General features: G+C 42.2%; 1 protein-coding gene, 1 non-coding gene and 1 pseudogene across 9 annotated transcripts in view; 2 read left to right on the top strand and 1 right to left on the bottom strand.

Moving 5' to 3' along the window:
* Rreb1 (ras responsive element binding protein 1) overlaps window positions 1-17195 on the top strand; it is a 219364-nt gene that overhangs the window by 126710 nt on the left and 75459 nt on the right. For all 8 annotated transcript variants that reach the window (XM_070024627.1, XM_070024629.1, XM_070024631.1 and 5 more), the window contains exons 2-3: window positions 9547-9663; window positions 16116-16233. Coding sequence is in view for 1 of the 8 variants with exons in the window: in XM_070024631.1 (XP_069880732.1) it covers window positions 16228-16233 (6 nt within the window). In the remaining 7 variants the exon portion in view is untranslated. The remainder of the gene's footprint in view (window positions 1-9546; window positions 9664-16115; window positions 16234-17195) is intronic.
* Window positions 13684-13781, bottom strand: LOC138828529 (U6 spliceosomal RNA; annotated as a pseudogene).
* Window positions 16592-16672, top strand: LOC138828549 (small nucleolar RNA SNORD121A). The gene has a single exon (XR_011372295.1). It is a non-coding gene; the product is annotated as a small nucleolar RNA SNORD121A (small nucleolar RNA).

The following is a 17195-nucleotide window of genomic DNA, read 5'->3' as shown; positions in this document are numbered from 1 at the left end:
GGCCTAATGAAAGAGTTGCAGGGTATTGCCCAAAACTCTGCAAACTGCTATTGAACTTTACTCCAGCTTCTTCCTAAAAGCTGTAAATGTGACAGAAGATAACTTAGTGCCGCTTGTGATAGAAGTGTACAGAACAACCCAATGACTAGAATCTGGTTGCCTGAGAGTGCCAGGCAGGCAAAACCCTGGATCCTGTGTGCTGGGGCTGGGAGAGAGGGACACAGAAGGGCAAGTCCTGCCCTTCTGGGAGCCAGTGGTGTGTACTTCCTTGATTAGGCAAATATGGAACTGGCCAGGATTTGTTTCAGCCCGGCACCAAAGCCGGATGGGTTTTATTTCCTGCTCACACCAATGCAGCATGGTGAGTGTCAGCAGCTGTCTGCTCTTCACTGCCAGGGTATTGCATCTTTTGAAAAGCCAACTTACATTTATATTTAACTGCCTTATGGACTCGGATTTTATTTTTTACAAAAATCATCTAGCTGGACTCCCACTCTTAAAAAGGTCTGGCATTCTAACAGAGGAACCTCAGGGGCAAATCAAGGACCTGGGGGGTGAGGGGGGGTTCAGTATGGAGAGGGAATAGCATAACATCAATAGCTCGGACTAGAAGGTGGTATATATTCTATTTGCCAAGTGTTTGAACTGAAGCTAAGGGGTACCACTGGTGGTAAGCCATGCTTCTAGGCCAGGGCTTAAGATTCCATATCATGCTGGACACCAGTAGTTCATGCCTGGAATTCTAGCTCCTCTGGAGGCTGATATCTAAGCCTAAGCAGAAAAGTTCATGAGATTTTGATTTCCAGTTAACCACCAAAAGCCAGACATAAAAACATAGCTCAAATGGTAGAGCATCAGCCTTGAATGGAAAAAGCTGGACAGGGCCCAAGTCCTGAGTTCAAGCCCAATTACCAGCATACTCTCTTTCCTCTAAACTTACTCCCCCCGCCCCCTCACACACACACACAGCTTCCATACATTGGTTTGTCCTTGAAAATGCTTTTGAATCTGACAGTTTTGTGGGAATGGCTTCATTCTCTCAAAAGTATACTGCAGGCAGAAGAGTCATCTCACCTGGTCTCCACCTACTAGGAGAATGACTTTTTGATTTGATTTGATTTTTTAGCATAACATCTGTGACTAGTGGTTATCCCTTCTCTGTTGAATATACCCAGGGGCAGCAAGCTCATACCTTACTGGACCTCATTCCGCCTGGGGGCTGTTCTACTTCAAATTCCAGTTTTAAAGAGTTTGTCTCAGTGCTACATTTCCATACTCCCACCTATATGTCATGTCGGCCCTAGTGCATCCATGGGCTGAGTTTGCCCCTCTTCTAGACCTGCAGATTTTATAGCCACCTCTATGTGTCTCTTTTTCTTTCTCTTAATGGGTTGAACATCTTTCTTTTTTTTTAATTTAATTTAATTTTATTTGTGAACATACTGTACAGAGGAGTTACAATTACATGGGCAGGATAATGCGTACATTTCTTACCAAGCATTGCAGCCTCCTCCTTTGTCTTTCATTTTTTTTCAGCCATTGTTTTGCCCTCTTCCCTTAACCTAGTTTCCAAGTCCTCTAGCTTGCTTATTGTCTTCCTTTTCTGAATGTTTTTTTTCCCATAAACCATCTTTGTGATGCAGCAGAAAGTACAAGGATTTTGGAGTAGGATCCTCTTGGCCTTGCCCTTGAAGAGCTGTGTAGTGTCCACAGATAATATAGATACTACTTAAATATAAGTAAAGTGCCATATATGTTTCTGGCATACAGTAGCTACTGCCCTCTTATTAATTTTCTGGAAAAAAATATAATTAGATCCACACGAGACTGATGAACTTTGACTTGTATCCTGTTGGCCATTACTTATAGAGATATGTGGAGGCCTCTCCCACCCTATTTTGTACTTGTATCTACCTGAGAAACCAGCAGGGCAGATCTAAATGTAGGATGGGGCAGTGTCTTTAAATGTAACCCTATGCCCCAGGCTAGGAGATTTCTGTGCTGGAGGAAGGTGAAGACACCTTGCCCTGTCTCTCTCTTCTGCTTCTGTCCAGTATGGTCACTCCCTGATAAGACAGAGACCACCTTGACCACTACAGTGTTCCCTTCCCTCCACATTTCTTGGGCAGAGTGGAATGCGATACAGGTCTCTGCTAAATTAAGCAAGAAAGTGATGAAAGAATGGTCCCCATGGCCAAACAGAAAAACAATGTTTAAGAAAAGTATGCCCTGCCTAGTGAGAGGGCCAGGAACTTATTCTTCCCACAGCTGGACTGCCAAGGGCAGTCCGTGTCTCCCTCCCAGGAGAGGAGGGCGCTATATGACAAATGGCTGCCAGGTGGCAGCTGCATGTTGGCCTCCCAAATCTGGCAGTAGTTAGATCTACTCCCTAGAGAAGGCTGCAAGCAGTGGAGTCAGCTCTTCCCAGCCATGTACCCTCAGAAAGGGTTGTGAGCAGGACTTTGTGCCCCTCTTTCCTCTGAAGAACCAAGAGCTCTTCAGAGAGGTGTAGGGAAAGAATGGCTGTTCATGATGGTTTGGCCTCACATCTACCAGGAAAGCTCTCCACCTTTGATCTGATTTTTATTTTATCTTTGCCATGATGGGGAAATCAAACCCAGTGCCTTGTGCCTATGAAGTAGACACTGTGTTACTGAGCTACACCCCCAGTCCCAGCAGTTTACATTTTAAATATTCAGTTTATTCTAACTCAGAAAATGTTTTGTAGTCCCTGTTTTCCTAGCCAGAACCTTATTTGTGTTTCTTTTTTTTCCTCCATTATCTAAATGCTTTTTTTCTTTTCAAATTCTTTATTGTGATTAAATGATTACATAATTCCCTAAACTTCACACTATTGTGGGATAGTGATGCTTCGTTAAAGTCACAAACTTGTGTTTATTTCAATGTGCTTTTTATTTTAAAAGGATTTTTATTGTAACTGTTCCTTTACCTAAGGACTGTGGACCATCAGCCATTAGTAGTATTCCTTGTGAAGTGCTGTCTGGGTCCAGACTACTGGGCACTTGAAATGTAATAAAAGTATGGAACAGTCACTCAGAGGGTGGAGATGATTTCCCTTCACACATCCTTCCTCTTTCCTTCCTTCCTCTTTCCTTCCTTCCTCCCTCCCTCCTTAGGACCCAATGAAGAGCCTTTGCAGTTGAGCAGACTTTTTTTTTTTTTTTTTTTTTAATATCCTTGGGTTCCAATTGCTGGGGCTTGAACTTTAGGAACTGGGCACTGTCCCTGAACTTATTTTGCTCAAGGTTAGCACTCTACTGCTTGACCTATACAACCCCACTTCCAGCATTTTTGGGCAGTTAATTGGAGATTTGAAATCTCATGGATTTTCTGATCTGTGCTGGCTCTGAACCTTGAGTAGCTAGAATTATAGGCATGGGTCACCAGCATCTGGCTGATGTGAGGATATAGGAAGGGGCTTTGACAATGCCTTCCCTAAGCTTCTCTCTTTTCTACTTTTTGCTGCGCTTTTCTTACTGCCCAGTAGCAGCAAAAGAAAAAGTCCATAAGAAATCCCTCCAAAGGACTCAAGTTTGGAGGCTGCTCCACAGGGAGCTTTTCAGGGAATATCATATGAATGCCATTTGCTGGAGAGATAGCTTTAAGGAGGCAGGACTACGTGAAGGACCAGGCCAAAATAGTTGGCTACCTGTGTACTACACACAGCCCTGACTGAAGCTCATATTCTTGAAGAACATAGACATAGGCCTTCATATTTATTTACTTATTCTGATAAATAAACCAAAGTTAGAATTGAGATCTGAGGGCTGGGAATGTGGCTTAGTGGTAGAGTGCTTGCCTCACATGCATGAAGCCCTGGATTCGATTCCTCAGTACCATATGTACAGAAAAAGCCAAAAGTGGAGCTGTGCTAGCCTTAAGCAAAAGAAGCTCAAGGATGGTGCCCAGGACTGACAAAAATAACTAGCAATAATAATTGAGATCTGGGTCTTTGCTCCCTTGCCTTGGTTTTTGTTCTGAAGTGTGGAAGACCTCACCTTTTATAAGGAAGCTTTTCAGGAACATTCTTGGGATTTTTTGTTTTGTTTTTGCCCTACTCCATTAACTAGTTTTCAGGACTGAAGAGTTATGAATACAGATTGCTGGGCCTTCTCTCAGAGGAGTTTCTGATTCTGTAGATTTGGGATAAGGGCTGAGAATTTGCATTTCTAGTGATGGATTTTAAAGTTAATACAGATGGTCCCCCAGTTATAATTCTCTGATTTATGTAATTTTTAAAAAAATTTCTTGAACACGATATACTCAGTAGAAACCATGTGTGGAATTTTGAATTTGGATCCTCTTCTTGGCTAGCAATATGTGGTCCTCTGGTCCTTTGGTGAGTGCAGCTCCCAGTCAGCCCTACGATGAGGAGAGGAAATAACTAATGCTCTAGTGTACTGTGATCACATTAGCTGCGTTTTTGACTTATGATGGGTTTGTTGGAATGGAGCATCATCTCACATTGAAGGCACCTGTGCTGTTTGTGTTGGCCGTGTTCACAGGTCAGTTGCAGTTACCTTTTTTGCTGACTAGCTAAGACTGTTGGTAAAATTCCTTTAAGTTGATTTATCTAGCTTTTCTTCTATGCAGTCTAGCCACTCACCCTCTCCTCCTGTTCCCCACTTCTGACATGCACAGCTCATAGACTTGTCAGGCTTCATTGCAACCTTCATACTTTAAGACCTGAAGTGAAGACTCATGTTGTTCAAAGTCTGCACACGATTTCCATCAGAGCAGAAGTGACCAGGAGAGCTTGTCATGTTGGTGGATCAATTTGGATGAATCATTGGGATGAATTGAGCTGCTAGGGATTTCAAAATGAACCTCAAGTGTGCCTTGTAGTTCTCTTTGCCTACCTGCTTTGAAAATCTGAGAATGTAGAATGTAAAGGCCTTCGTTGCCTTTGAGCAGCAAGGGGAATGTTTTCCAACATTCGCCTGCTACAGTGAACCTTTTTTCTCTGTTGTTAAGTCTGGGCCTCTTTCCAGAGAGATGAGTAGTGGTGAGGGGGCAGTGGAGAGCTCCTTTCTCTGCCCCTCCACCCTAGGCAGCATGGAAGGGGAAACCCTGGATATCTGGAAGAGCAGAAATTATTTAGGCCAAGATTGTGAGACGTTTGAGAACGTGACTAAGAGAGCACATCTGTGCTCTCAAGCCTGTGCCAGGAGTCACACATATTGTCCAAAAGAAGCTTAATAGAGTCCAGAAACAGGATTCACTCTGAGCTCCCACATAATAGTTCTAGGATTTTATAGGCAAATGACTTGACCCCTCTAAACCTTAATTTTCTCATCTCTACAGCGACATTAATCCTCATGGTTATTATTATGAGGATTAATTAAGACAGTGCACTTGGTGTGTGGTATATAGTATTCAGAAATTGTTCGCTGTGATTATTAACTGTAACGACAGAGTGAGAGGTGTCTTGGGGATTGAAGTCAAAAGCCTTTGGTCTGTGGGATTATGTGTTCACAATGGCCAAGAGGACTGCAGTCAGGAGGTGAGAAACTGAGCAGAGAGGTAACCATGGGAACTGCTAGAAGGTGAATGAGGAGTGTAGGAGATGAATGGGAAGTGAGCATATGCTTCTTGCATTCCTGAGATCCTCACCCGCTTTCACTCCATACTTCTCTTTTGAACACAGTCTGTGCTATCCTCACTGGAGGAGAGAGAATGCAGAGCTGGTTGGAGCAGCTTGTGGTGCCCAGTTTTTCAGAGTCTGCTCAAATACTAAAAGGCACGACACGATGCTCTAGGCCTCATTTTACCAAAGTCTGTGCCAGCTGCGGGCAGGGTGGGGTGGGTAGCTTTCATGAGTTACCGCCCTATCCAGGGCATAGCCTGCACCCGAAGCCAAGAAACACATCAACTTCCTGGAACTCAGAGCTGTCATCCCAGCTGTCTCAGCCTTCTGAGCATATGAAAGGCCATCCTGGTTAGAAAGGACAGTTTTTCCCAGGGCTTTCTGCAGACAGAGGTAGAGTAGGCAAGGCCTTTGTGGCACAGCTACTCTGCTTTGGTTCTATCTCTAGGCTAGCCTAGCTTCCTAGCTCCAACCATGCTAGTATTTGAATTCCTCTTATCTTGTAGTCTGTTCTTGGTTGTTCTGAACCTGGCAGCTATGCTCTTATACACTCTACAGATCAACTCCCAAGTATTTGTGATGTCACTGAGACTTAGCATTGCAGCCTAGGGCCTGTGCATTCATCTCAGGCATCTCTACATACTCCATATTTCCTAGGGGCCTAAGAAAAGATTTTTCGATTTCTCTTCAAAAACCCTAGTTTTTTGTTTTTTGTTTTTTTTTTAATTTAAAGAAGACAGGATACGCCCTTGGCTTCTAAAACCATCTTCCCTTTTATCTTTCATCTTTTCATTGCTATCTCCCTGGACCTGGAGAATGCCTTTTTAATCTTCTCTTTCTGGCTTTACAGAGTGTAGTCCCTTATCTCTTTCTTGGCTGGGGGCTGGCCTTCCCCTACCCCACCTCCTCCCAGAGGGACTTCTGCTGCCCTCCCTAAGACATCTTGCCTCTTTGGCTTTGCGCAGGTCTCTGGGAATGAAAACCCAGAATTCATCACTTTCCCAAATGTCCTAGCCAGTCTTCATCAGGTTTCACCCACAGAAGTCATCTTCTATGGCATAACAGCGCCCCCACCCCCACCTCTTTTTAAGGTGATAATGTTGAAGTAAGGGTATCTTAGTTTCCTTCAAAAACTGTCTTGAACTTTCCATCCTCCCAAGTTCTGTGTGTCCCTGAGGGAATCCAAAACAAACAGGGTAGTAATGATTTGTTACTTAACTTGCTAGACATTCAGGATATTCAAATTATTTACATCCAAGGTCAGATGAAGTTTCAAGGTCAGGTCTCAGCTTGCCCTTTTGCTTTAAAAGAATCCTTTTTCTCTGATTCTCCATGATTTGGAGGAAGCTACTTGAACATTTTTAGATTCTGAAAACTTTAATCTCAGATATTTATCTCTGTAAATCATTATTTTTGTTGCTGTTGTTTTCAATTATACATAGAACTATAATAGTTCACTGTGCTTATTCAGAGACCTTGACAGTTTCCAGACCCCAAAGAGATGGTTCTAGACTTTAACTAATAAAATTTAGCAAAAGAATAATTTCTGTATTTACTGTCAAAATTGTTTTTTAGAGGTTTTTTTGTTTGTTTGTTTGTTTTGGTCTTCTATCCCTTGTGATGAAAATTGAACCAAGGGTCTCAAGCATATTGGGAAAACACTTTAGATGGAGCCAGAAGACCCCCCCCCTCCCCATACTTCCTATTTTAAAATGAATAACAACAAGGAAAACTTGCTTGCTCTCATCCCTCTCCTCCCCTACTAGAGATTGAACTCAGGGCTGTACATACTAGGTAATGTCCACCACTGAGCTATATCCCCAGTTCCCTCAGATCTTTTTTATTATAAAACAAAACTTGTTTCTTATACTTCATACTTTTAAATAGGGTAAAATGATCTAAAAAAGATATTTTGTTTGAACATTTATGAAAATATGTGGGAATGTTAACCAAGTGCTTGATTGATAGTTTAAAGGAGGGTGGATCGTGAATATCAAGGATTTTTTGCTCCACTATCTCCTGGGTTTCTTGGAACCTTGATTCTCCTTATAACAAACTAAATGTAGTGTGGAATATGTGTACTTTTCTGTGGGAGGATTTATAATTTTTTTTCAGATTCTTAAGGACAGTCCTGTCCCAGGAAACATGAGAAATACCAGGGTGGTTAGTGTCATGGTACCTTCTTGGGTGTCCTATTGACTATCTGTCTCTGCAAATGGCTCCTTCTTTCCTTCCTTCCTTCCTTCCTTCCTTCCTTCCTTCCTTCCTTCCTTCCTTCCTTCCTTCCTTCCCTCCCCTCCCCTCCCCTCTCCCCCTCCCCTCTTTCCCTCCCTCCTTCTCTCCTTCCCTCTCTTTTTCTCTTTCCCTCCCTCCCTTCCTCCTTCCCTCCTTCCCTTCCTCCCTTCCTCCCTTCCTTCCTTCCTTCCTTCCTTCCTTCCTTCCTTCCTTCCTTTCTTTCTTTCTTTCTTTCTCTCTCTCTCTTCTCTCTTTCTTTCTTTTCTTTCTTTCTTTCTTTCTTTCTCTCGTGCTAGGGTCTGAACTGAGAATGTCTTGCTTGCTAGGCAATCCTTCTTTCTTGCTATTTTAAAATCCACAGAATCTTTCAGGATAACAGAGGAAAAAGGTAGAGAATTGAAGTAGTGACATGTGAAGAGAGAAAAACTTCTAGAAGCATCATGCTGTCAGAAATCATTCAGTTGCTGCTTTGTGATAGAAAAGGCTGGTGGAGCCCTGTCACTCCCAACAGGCCAGTCTAGCCCAGGGGGTCTGCTGCCCATAGTGCTAATGAGCTCTTTGTGGACAATTCAAGTAAGATGCAAGATGATAGTGGTCTGACACAGTCTGACACACTTGGGCAGCTTATCTCTAGACCCTCAGAAAGAGGATAAAAGTGAGAAAATAAGCCAAGCAATTGCTTTTTTACAAGTGTTACTCACCTTGACTTTATTCTGCTTTTTTCCTCCTTTGTGGTTCTGAAGATGGAATGCAGAATGTCATGTATGCCGGGCAGGTACTCCCTTGCTCATCTTTACTCTGTTGATGAGTCTTCTCCTAGCTTTACACTCTTCTCCCACTTCAGCAGAGACATACTGTATTCAGATCCAGAGACAAATATATTGGGTGCTGTAGCTTAGACATGTTGTATATATTCTAGCTTTCTCTTCACTATGTTGAGGACCAGACTCAGTATTCTCCCAGATTGAACCTTGGAAAGTCAGAACAAACTTTGTCAATCCTGAATGGCATGTGTAATGAGAGATATTTTCTGTGTCTTCCTATAGAAAGGGGAGAATATGCATTTGGTCCCATTTTGACAAGTGCTATAGATACTGCCCTCTGCCCATTCAGGAAAAGAGGTGACAGTGTCAATTTTAAGGCACTGTTAGTTTTATATATTTTCTTCAGTTCTTTTCTGTTCTTCCTTCCCTCTGTTTCTGAGAACATCAAGTGCTATCTTGCTTTTTTCTTCCCTTTAAGATGGATGACCATTAGCATCTACTATTTAACTATATTTGTTTTTGCTTTTGTGTTTTGCAAGTGCTGGGATTGGAAACCAGCGCCCTGTGTGTGCTAGGCAGATGCTCTACCGCTGAGCTATCCTCCCAGCCTGGCCCCTACTGTTTGTTCACATGTCATTGGAGTGCTTCAAGCTTACCTGGAATCAGTGGCCTGCACCATTATTTTTAAGTGCCATCCACACCAGTGTTGTTGGGACATACTTTGGTGGTAGAAGTGGTTGGGTTCAAGGCATATTCAGCTCAGCCATTCTTGCTTGAGCACAAATCGGATCCCTCTGGATAGAATCAGCTAACACCTTGCTTATAATTACAAACAAGGCACAGGAAGTATCCTGGTGATACTGAGTAGAGAAAAAGTATTTGGGAAGCAGAGTCAGTCTGGTCTTACTCCTCCTAATGTCACCTCTTTCAATTTTCCAGGTTGTTCCAAATCTGTTCCAGAAGTGGCAGCTTCAGTGAAGTGTGACCCTTCCCACATTGAGGCCCAGTCATCAACTCCTCAGTAAGGAGGGAAGCCTGATAAGGCAAGGAAAACAGGTCAGTTAACCTTCAAGGGCTTAACTTGAGTCACAATAATGATGAATATTGAGTCTTCCTGTGTTCTCCTTCTCCCATCCTCCTCCTTTTCAATTTGTCCTCCCTCTTTTCCAGGTCCCTGGATGCTATGGGCAAAATCAGGTGTAAATTTTAACTGACTTGCTGTTCTTTTTTTTCCTTTTTTTTTTTTTTTTCTTTTTTTGTCAGTTGTGGGGCCTGAACTCTGGGCTTGGGTGCTATCCCTCAGCTCTTCAGCTCAAGGCTAGCACTCTACCACTTGAGCCACAGCGTCACTTCCGACTTTTTCTGCTTATGTGGTGCTGAGGGATGGAACCCAGTGCCTCATGCGTGCAAGGCAAGTGCTCTACCACTGAGCCACCTTCCCAGCCCTGACTTGCTGTTCTTCTTGCTTTGTTGAGCCTATGGCATGAGATGAGAAGGTTTGCTTCTCAAGTAGCAACACCTCCTGTCTTTTTTCTCCTCCTTCCCACCCCCAAATCTAAATTGTGCGTTCTAAACCGGAACAGTACACTTGTTGATCTTGATTATATCTGTGAAATTCATAAGGGGTCCTAGAGCTCTCTAATCCAGTTAGAGGGGATTGTATTAAATAGTGGCCAGTAATTTTTATTTTCAATTTTTAATTAATTAATGGTATCAGGGAGAAGAAAAGGCAAAAGGAGAGAGTAAAAATTCTAGGGCTATATACATTTCTTTTTTTTTTGGTCGGTCGTGGGGCTTGAACTCTGGGCCTGGGCGCTGTCCCTCAGCTCTTCAGCTCAAGGCAAGCGCTCTAGCACTTGAGCTACAGCGCCACTTCGGTTTTTTGGTGGTTTATTGGAGATAGGAGTCTCACAGTCTTTCCTGCCCTGGCTGGCTTTGAACTGAGATCCTCAGATCTCAGCCTTCTGAGTAGCTAGGATTACAGGCGTGAGCCACCAGCGCCCGGCAGCTATATCCATTTCAAAAAAAGTGTTTTGTCAATGGACATATAAACTATTACTGAGTATTAGCAGTTTTAGTTGTATTAGTTTGGGTTATTGTTGCTCTATAGTCTTCCAGGAGGGGGTAGGTAGAACCTACCAAATGCTAGCCAATTTGTGTCAGGTTAAATATGGATGGATGGAGCTATAGTATTAAAGTGGATGTTAGCCACTTTTTGCTAAGGGAGAATAGTGAACAATGTAGTGTTTTACATGGCTTCCCCTTCCCTCTTTGTGTCCTGGTTTGTGTTCTCCAAGAAGTCCAGAATGAGACCCAAGAACAAACTGAAGCAAAATTTTGTCCCATTCCAAGGGAGAAGTTGTTGGTTGCTTTCAGATCAGAAATGGAGAAAAGTGGTACTAAGGTTGCATCTTCAGTGTTAGAACGCTTGCCTAGCATGCACAAGGTCCCAAGATCAATTAAAAATACCTTCTCCCCCCCCTAAAAAAAGAAACCTTTCTAAACATATTGCTATTCACTTACATTTAAAATGGGAAAAGGAAGTAAATGGGGGGACTTCTGGTGTCATGGATGGGTAGTGTTACCCGTCACACCTTTTCTGGAGGAAGAAATACCTGTTGCCAATTTCATCCTGTCCTGACACAGTAGGAAACATGTTAGTATGTCTTTGTAACTTTCAGTCCATTTGCTAGTGATGTTTACTCATGCATTCTATATTTCAGATACCTAGGTGTAGTTGTCAGGAATAAACTTTTGATATCATAATGACTGAAAAAAATTCTTACTGGCAGTTTGGTCATGTTTCGTGAACATTGTGTCTGTTGGGGTGGGTGGGGGAGTTTCCTGGGGCTTGAACTCAGAGTCTTGAGCATTGCCCCTGAGCTCTTGTTCTCAAGGCTAGTGCTGTATTTGAGCTGCAGCTCATTTCTGGCTTCTTTCTCCCTCCCCCTTCTCTCTTTCTCTCTTTCTCTTTTTCTTCCTCTTTCTTTCTCTCTCCCTCTTTCTCTCCCTCTCTTTCCTCTCTCTCTCTGTGGTCATGGGGTTCAAACTCTGGGCCTGGGCATTGTCCCTGAGCTCTTCAGCTCAGCTCTACCACTTTGAGCTACAGCATAATTTGCAGTTTTCTGGTGGTTTATTAAAGATAAGAGTTCATGGACTTTTCTACCTGGACTGGATTTGAACTGTAATCCTCAGAACTCAGCCTCCTGAGTAGCTAAGATTATAGGTGTGAGCCACCAGCCCCTGGATCACTTCTGGCTTTTTGGTGGTTACTTGGAGATAGGAGTCTCATAGACTTTTCTACAGGCTTCAAACCATGATCTCAGCCTCCTGAGTAGATAAAATTACAGCCGTGAATCATAGTGAACATGTTTTTGTCAGTTTGCCTATTGAGAGGTGTGAAATGATACATGTCTGTAATCTCAATACAATGGATGCTAAGGAAGGAGGATCAAGAGTTTGAAGCCAGGAAGTGGCACTGTGAGGTGGTAGAGCACTAGCCTTGAGAACAGGAGCTTAAAGTCAGTGAGTGCTCAAGACCTCAAAGAGCCGAGGGACAGTGCCCAGACCCAGAGTTCAAGCCCCATGACCAACCAAAAAACAAAAACAAAACAAGAGTTTGAAGCCCACCTGGAATGTGCAATAAGGCCCTTTTTTCAAAAGAAAGGAGGAGGGAAAGGATAGACAAAACCAACTAACAATAGAAGCGTTCAAATATAGTAATAGAATACTAAGTAGGATCATCTTCCAAACTTTTGGTTAGGAAGCTGCATTTTCTTTTGCTATCATAAAATAATTTTCAATAAATGTGGATATCTTCTCAGGTTTTTTTTGGTAGTTGTTGTTAGAAATGCCTATTTTTTAAAAATTAGAGTATCAGAGTCAAAGGATGACCCAAGTATTTAAGATCAAACAATTTATTTAAAAACAGAATGTGAGTGCAAAAGTAAGCAATAAACAAGCAACCTCAGGCAGATGACAGTATTAGAAAGCCAATCCAAATTCATCAGAAGCCTTTATTTGAACATCAGAATCAAGTCAGAAAAATTTAACTTCATTCTCTTTACTTCATTTCAGTGAATTGTCTACAAAATACATTCATTTTGCACAAATTAAATTTACTTTGTAAAAACAGAACTATCACCATCATATTTTTAGTGCAGATTACTCCATTATTACCTTGTAATTCCATTTTCTAAGCCCCTGAAACCAAATCAGATTTCCTGGCTGCCTGTGACTTATTACACCTTTAGATTTGTCAGCTCTTGGGCTGTAATCAGTTATTTTATACTTTACTGTACATTGAATTTATAAGAAGATATATTTTAAAAAATGAGAGAATTGAGCTGGGAAGGTGGCTCAGTGGTAGAGTGCTTGCCTTGCATATATGAGGCCCTGGATTCAATTCCTCAGCACCACATAAGCAGAAAAGTCGGAAGTGGCACTGTGGCTCAAGTGGTAGTGTGCTAGCCTTGAGCTAAAGAGCTGAGGGACAGCGCCCAGGCCCAGAGTTCAGGCCCCATGACCAACCCCCTCCTAAAAAAAAATGAGAGAGAGAGAGAGAGAGAAAGAATGAGAGAATTTAGTACTGAAGGTTTCCATTTCCATTTCTGAGCCAGATATATAATTGTATTCTGATTAGTTACAAAAATTCTAGGAATAATCGATACTTTTGTTAGCAATCTATTAAGAAAGAAAAATGGTATATGTGTGTAGATATTCTTATAAATGCCTTTTTTTTTTTTTGCTAAAGAGAAATCACTCCAAAAGAAAAGATGGTTAGAAACAGGAAGTTCCCCCCCCTCCCCCACCCCTCCACCCCACTCCCCACCCCCGGGTCCTGGGGATTGAATTCATGGCCTAGGTGCTATCCCTGAACTGGTTTTGCTCAAGGCTAGTGTTCTACCACTTGAGCCATATCTCCACATCTGGCTTTTTAGTGGTTTATTGGAAATAAGATTCTCTTGGACTTCCTCCCCAGTCTGTTTTTGAACTGTGATCCTCAGATCTCGGCCTCCTGAGTAGCTAGGATTACAGGTGTGAACCACCAGCACCCAAAAGGAAGCACATTTAAAAAAAAATATGGAATGCTTTATGAATTTGTATGTGATCCTTGTACAGGGGCCATGCTAATCTGTATTATTGCAGGTTTTTTTTGGGGGGGGGGTTCGGTCATAGGGCCTGAACTCTGGGCCTGGGCGCTGTCCCTCAGCTCTTCAGCTCAAGGCTAGCGCTCTACCACTTGAGCCACAGCGCCACTTCCGACTTTTTTCTTTTTGCTTATGTGGTGTTGAGGAATCGAACCCAGGGCTTCAGGCATGCGAGGCAAGTGCTCTACCACTGAGCCATCTTCCCAGCCCCAATTTATTGCAGTTTTAATATGTGCTGCTGAAGCAAGCACAAGGAAGCAGAATTTAAATAAATTTAAATGGTCTATTTATATGAGGAAACTTCGTAGAAAGACAGTAATTGATGCTAGATGTGATAGTACAAGTCTGCAGTTCCAGTACTTGATAGGCTGGAGCAATAGGATCAGGAAGTCAAAGCCAGCTTGAGCTTCAAAGTGTCTCAAAAGAAGGAAGGGGGTGGGGAGGAAGGGTAGTTATGGAGGTGGGAGGGAAGGGATGGTAGGGGAAAAACAAAGGAGGAGGCAACAATGCTGGATAAGAAATGCACTTTTTACCTTGCTCATGTAACTGTAATCCTTCTGTACAGTATTTTCACAATAAAAAAACTTACCAAAAAAAAGAAGGAAGGGAAAGTTTGGGTTTTCCCACTTTATTTTACCTATGCCCTTTTCTTCTTTATGGAGAAAGATGGCAGATGAAGCAGAATAAGGAGTCCTAAATTATATTCTTGTACAATTGTTCCTTTGTACTAATCATTATTCTTACTATGGGAACCCCCCTTTCCCAACATAGTGTGATTCTGTTTACCTTCTGAAGGCCCCACCTAAATATTATTAACCTATCAACTTAAGGATTAAGTTTCCAACACATGAACTTTGGTGATACATTCCAACTATTAAGTGTAAGGTACACTTTATCCTTTCTGGTGGGGGATGCTGGAGATTGAACCCACAGCCTAGTAAGTGCTAGGCACTTGTTCTACCACTAAGCTATACCTCAGCCTCCAACATTTAATAAAGTTCTAGGCCCAACTTTTCCTGCTCTGCTTCTACAAGGCTGCACTCTGTGGCTATTCTAGGTAGGAACATTTCTTATATTCACATCCCCTATAAAGTTGGCAAAAGAAGCCGTGCCAAATCTTGTTTTTAAATATCCTCTTTAAAAATAAGCTTGAAGCCAGCACCGATGGCTCATGCCTGTAATCCTAGCTACTCAGGAGGCTGAGATCTGAGGATTGCAGTTCAAAGCCAGCCTGGGCAAGGAAAGTCTGTGAGACTCTTATTTCCAGTTAACCACCAGTAAATCGGAGGTGGTACTGTGGTTCAAGTGGTAGATCTCTTACCTTGAATTGAAGAGCTCAGGGACAGTGCCCAGGCCCGTAGTTTAAGCCCCAAGACTGACCCTCCCCACTCCCCCCCCCAAAAAAAATAAGCTTGAAGCTGGGTCTGGTGGCTAATACCTATAATCCTGCCTACTCAGGAGGCTGAGATCTGAGAATCACAGATTGTCTGTGAGACTCTTATCTCCAATTCATCACAGAAAAAGTCAGAGGTGGTGCTGTGGCTCAAGTGGTGGAGTGCTAGACTTGAGCAAAAGGAGCCCAGGGAAAGCACCCAGGCACAGAGTTCAACTCTCAGGACCAGCAAAAAAAAAGAGCTTGTTCTTATGCTGCTTCTGTAGGATAATAAGATTTATGTAATATTACTGGTAGGGATTCAGATATAGAATATCTTCCCAGATAAAATACAGGAAATACTAATACCTATGGCCACACCTGTGACCACAGACTTTCTGTGAAGTTCAGGGGATGCATAAGTAAGGCTTGAAGTAAATTATGACATGGCACGAGCTATAGTTTTCCTTTGTACATTCGGCTCATGTTTACCAGGTTTCTTTTAGCTCTGACCTAATAGCATCTAAACTCTGAGCCTTCAGTAAATTCCTTAACTGTTTCGCCTTTGTTCCGTTTTAGGGAGAGGCATGACTGGTTCAAGTAGACGGTCTGATAGGAAATGGAGCATAATATGAAAGGCAAAATGGTTAAACTGAAAAAGTCAAGTGCTGCAGATTTTCTTGGCTGCTAGGAAGGGAGGGTGGCAGCCCTGTAGGGGACATTAGATAACGTTGGGGGGGAAAGCCATAGAATATGGTTTTGGAAAAAAGAGAAGACTTCCAATTGGCCTCTCATTTGTGTTCCTTGTATTTTCATGAATATAGTAGTCTGACATTACATTGCTGTATGGCCCAGGTTGGCTTCAAATTCACAGTTCTCTCTTCTGCCTCCCCAATGCTATCACACCACATACCCAGCTATTGAATCTTTTTTTGCTTTTCTAAGTTGGTGAATTCACTGCACCCTTTGATCTGTTTCTTTTCCAGTGTCAATGAGTGATAACGAGAGAAGAAGGAAGTAAACAGAGTCATCTCCTATTCCTCTTGGATAAGAGCCTTCCTACAGGGCACTTCCACAGTTTAACAGTTGATTCAGAAAATGGAGGTAATTAACAATGGAGGGTGGTCTTTCTTCTTTTCATTTTCTGGGGAAAAAGTATTACCTTCTTACATTTGTAAGAAACAAGCTCGTTAAAAATTTAAGTTCTGGTGCCTGTAATCCTAGCTACTCAGAAGGCTGAGATTTGAGGATTGAAGTTCAAAGTCAACCCGGCCAGCAGAGTCCATGGAGTCCATTGGAGACTCTTACCTCCAATAAACCACCAGAAAACTGGAAGTGGCCCTGTGGCTCAAGTGGTAGAGCCCTTGCCTTGAGCCGAAGAGCTCTAGGACAGGGCCCAGGCCCAGAGTTCAAGCCCCACAACCAACCAAAAAAAAAAAATTAATTTCTGCAATAGATCTCAGTCCAGAAAACAATGATGTGATAATTTCCAAGCACATATCTGATGATCTCATGTGGAATTTAACTACTGAGTTTCCTGGACCAAAATAGAAATATTTCTTTATGATAATTCTTTATGATTAGTTGTCATCCAGATTGAAAACATCTTCCTTATTGATTTGTTTCAAAGTCTGGCTGTATATTTAATATGTGAAAATTTTATGCTTAATATAATTAAGTTGAACTAAATGCAAATGTTCATCAGTAGCAACTTATGCAAAACCAGAAAAATAGGCTTTTTTTAAAATGTTGATTTGAAATTTGGTTATCAGTCTAGTAAGACTGGTTTTTCTAATCTGATATAGAATTTGGACTCCCCATTAAATAGTAGCCAGGCAAAGGTGGCTTAGGCTTATAATTCTAGCTATTCAAGAGGTTGAGATGTGAGGATCAAGGTTTGAAGCCAGCCCAAGAACACAAATCTGTATGACTATTATCTCCAATTAACAAGCAAAAATCCAGAAGTGAATGTGTGGCTCAAGCCACAGAACACAAAAAAAGCCTAGCAAATTGTAAAGAAGTAAAGGTGAGAGATCTGGTGATTGATAGGAAACAGCAAAAATTAG

This window comes from Dipodomys merriami, unplaced genomic scaffold (assembly GCF_024711535.1).
Source record: "Dipodomys merriami isolate MVZ:Mamm:240054 unplaced genomic scaffold, mDipMer1.0.p SCAF_16, whole genome shotgun sequence".
In the NCBI taxonomy this organism is placed as follows: Eukaryota; Metazoa; Chordata; class Mammalia; order Rodentia; family Heteromyidae; genus Dipodomys; species Dipodomys merriami.
Note: the sequence above shows the minus strand (reverse complement) of the source record. Positions and strands in the feature narration are given on the sequence as shown.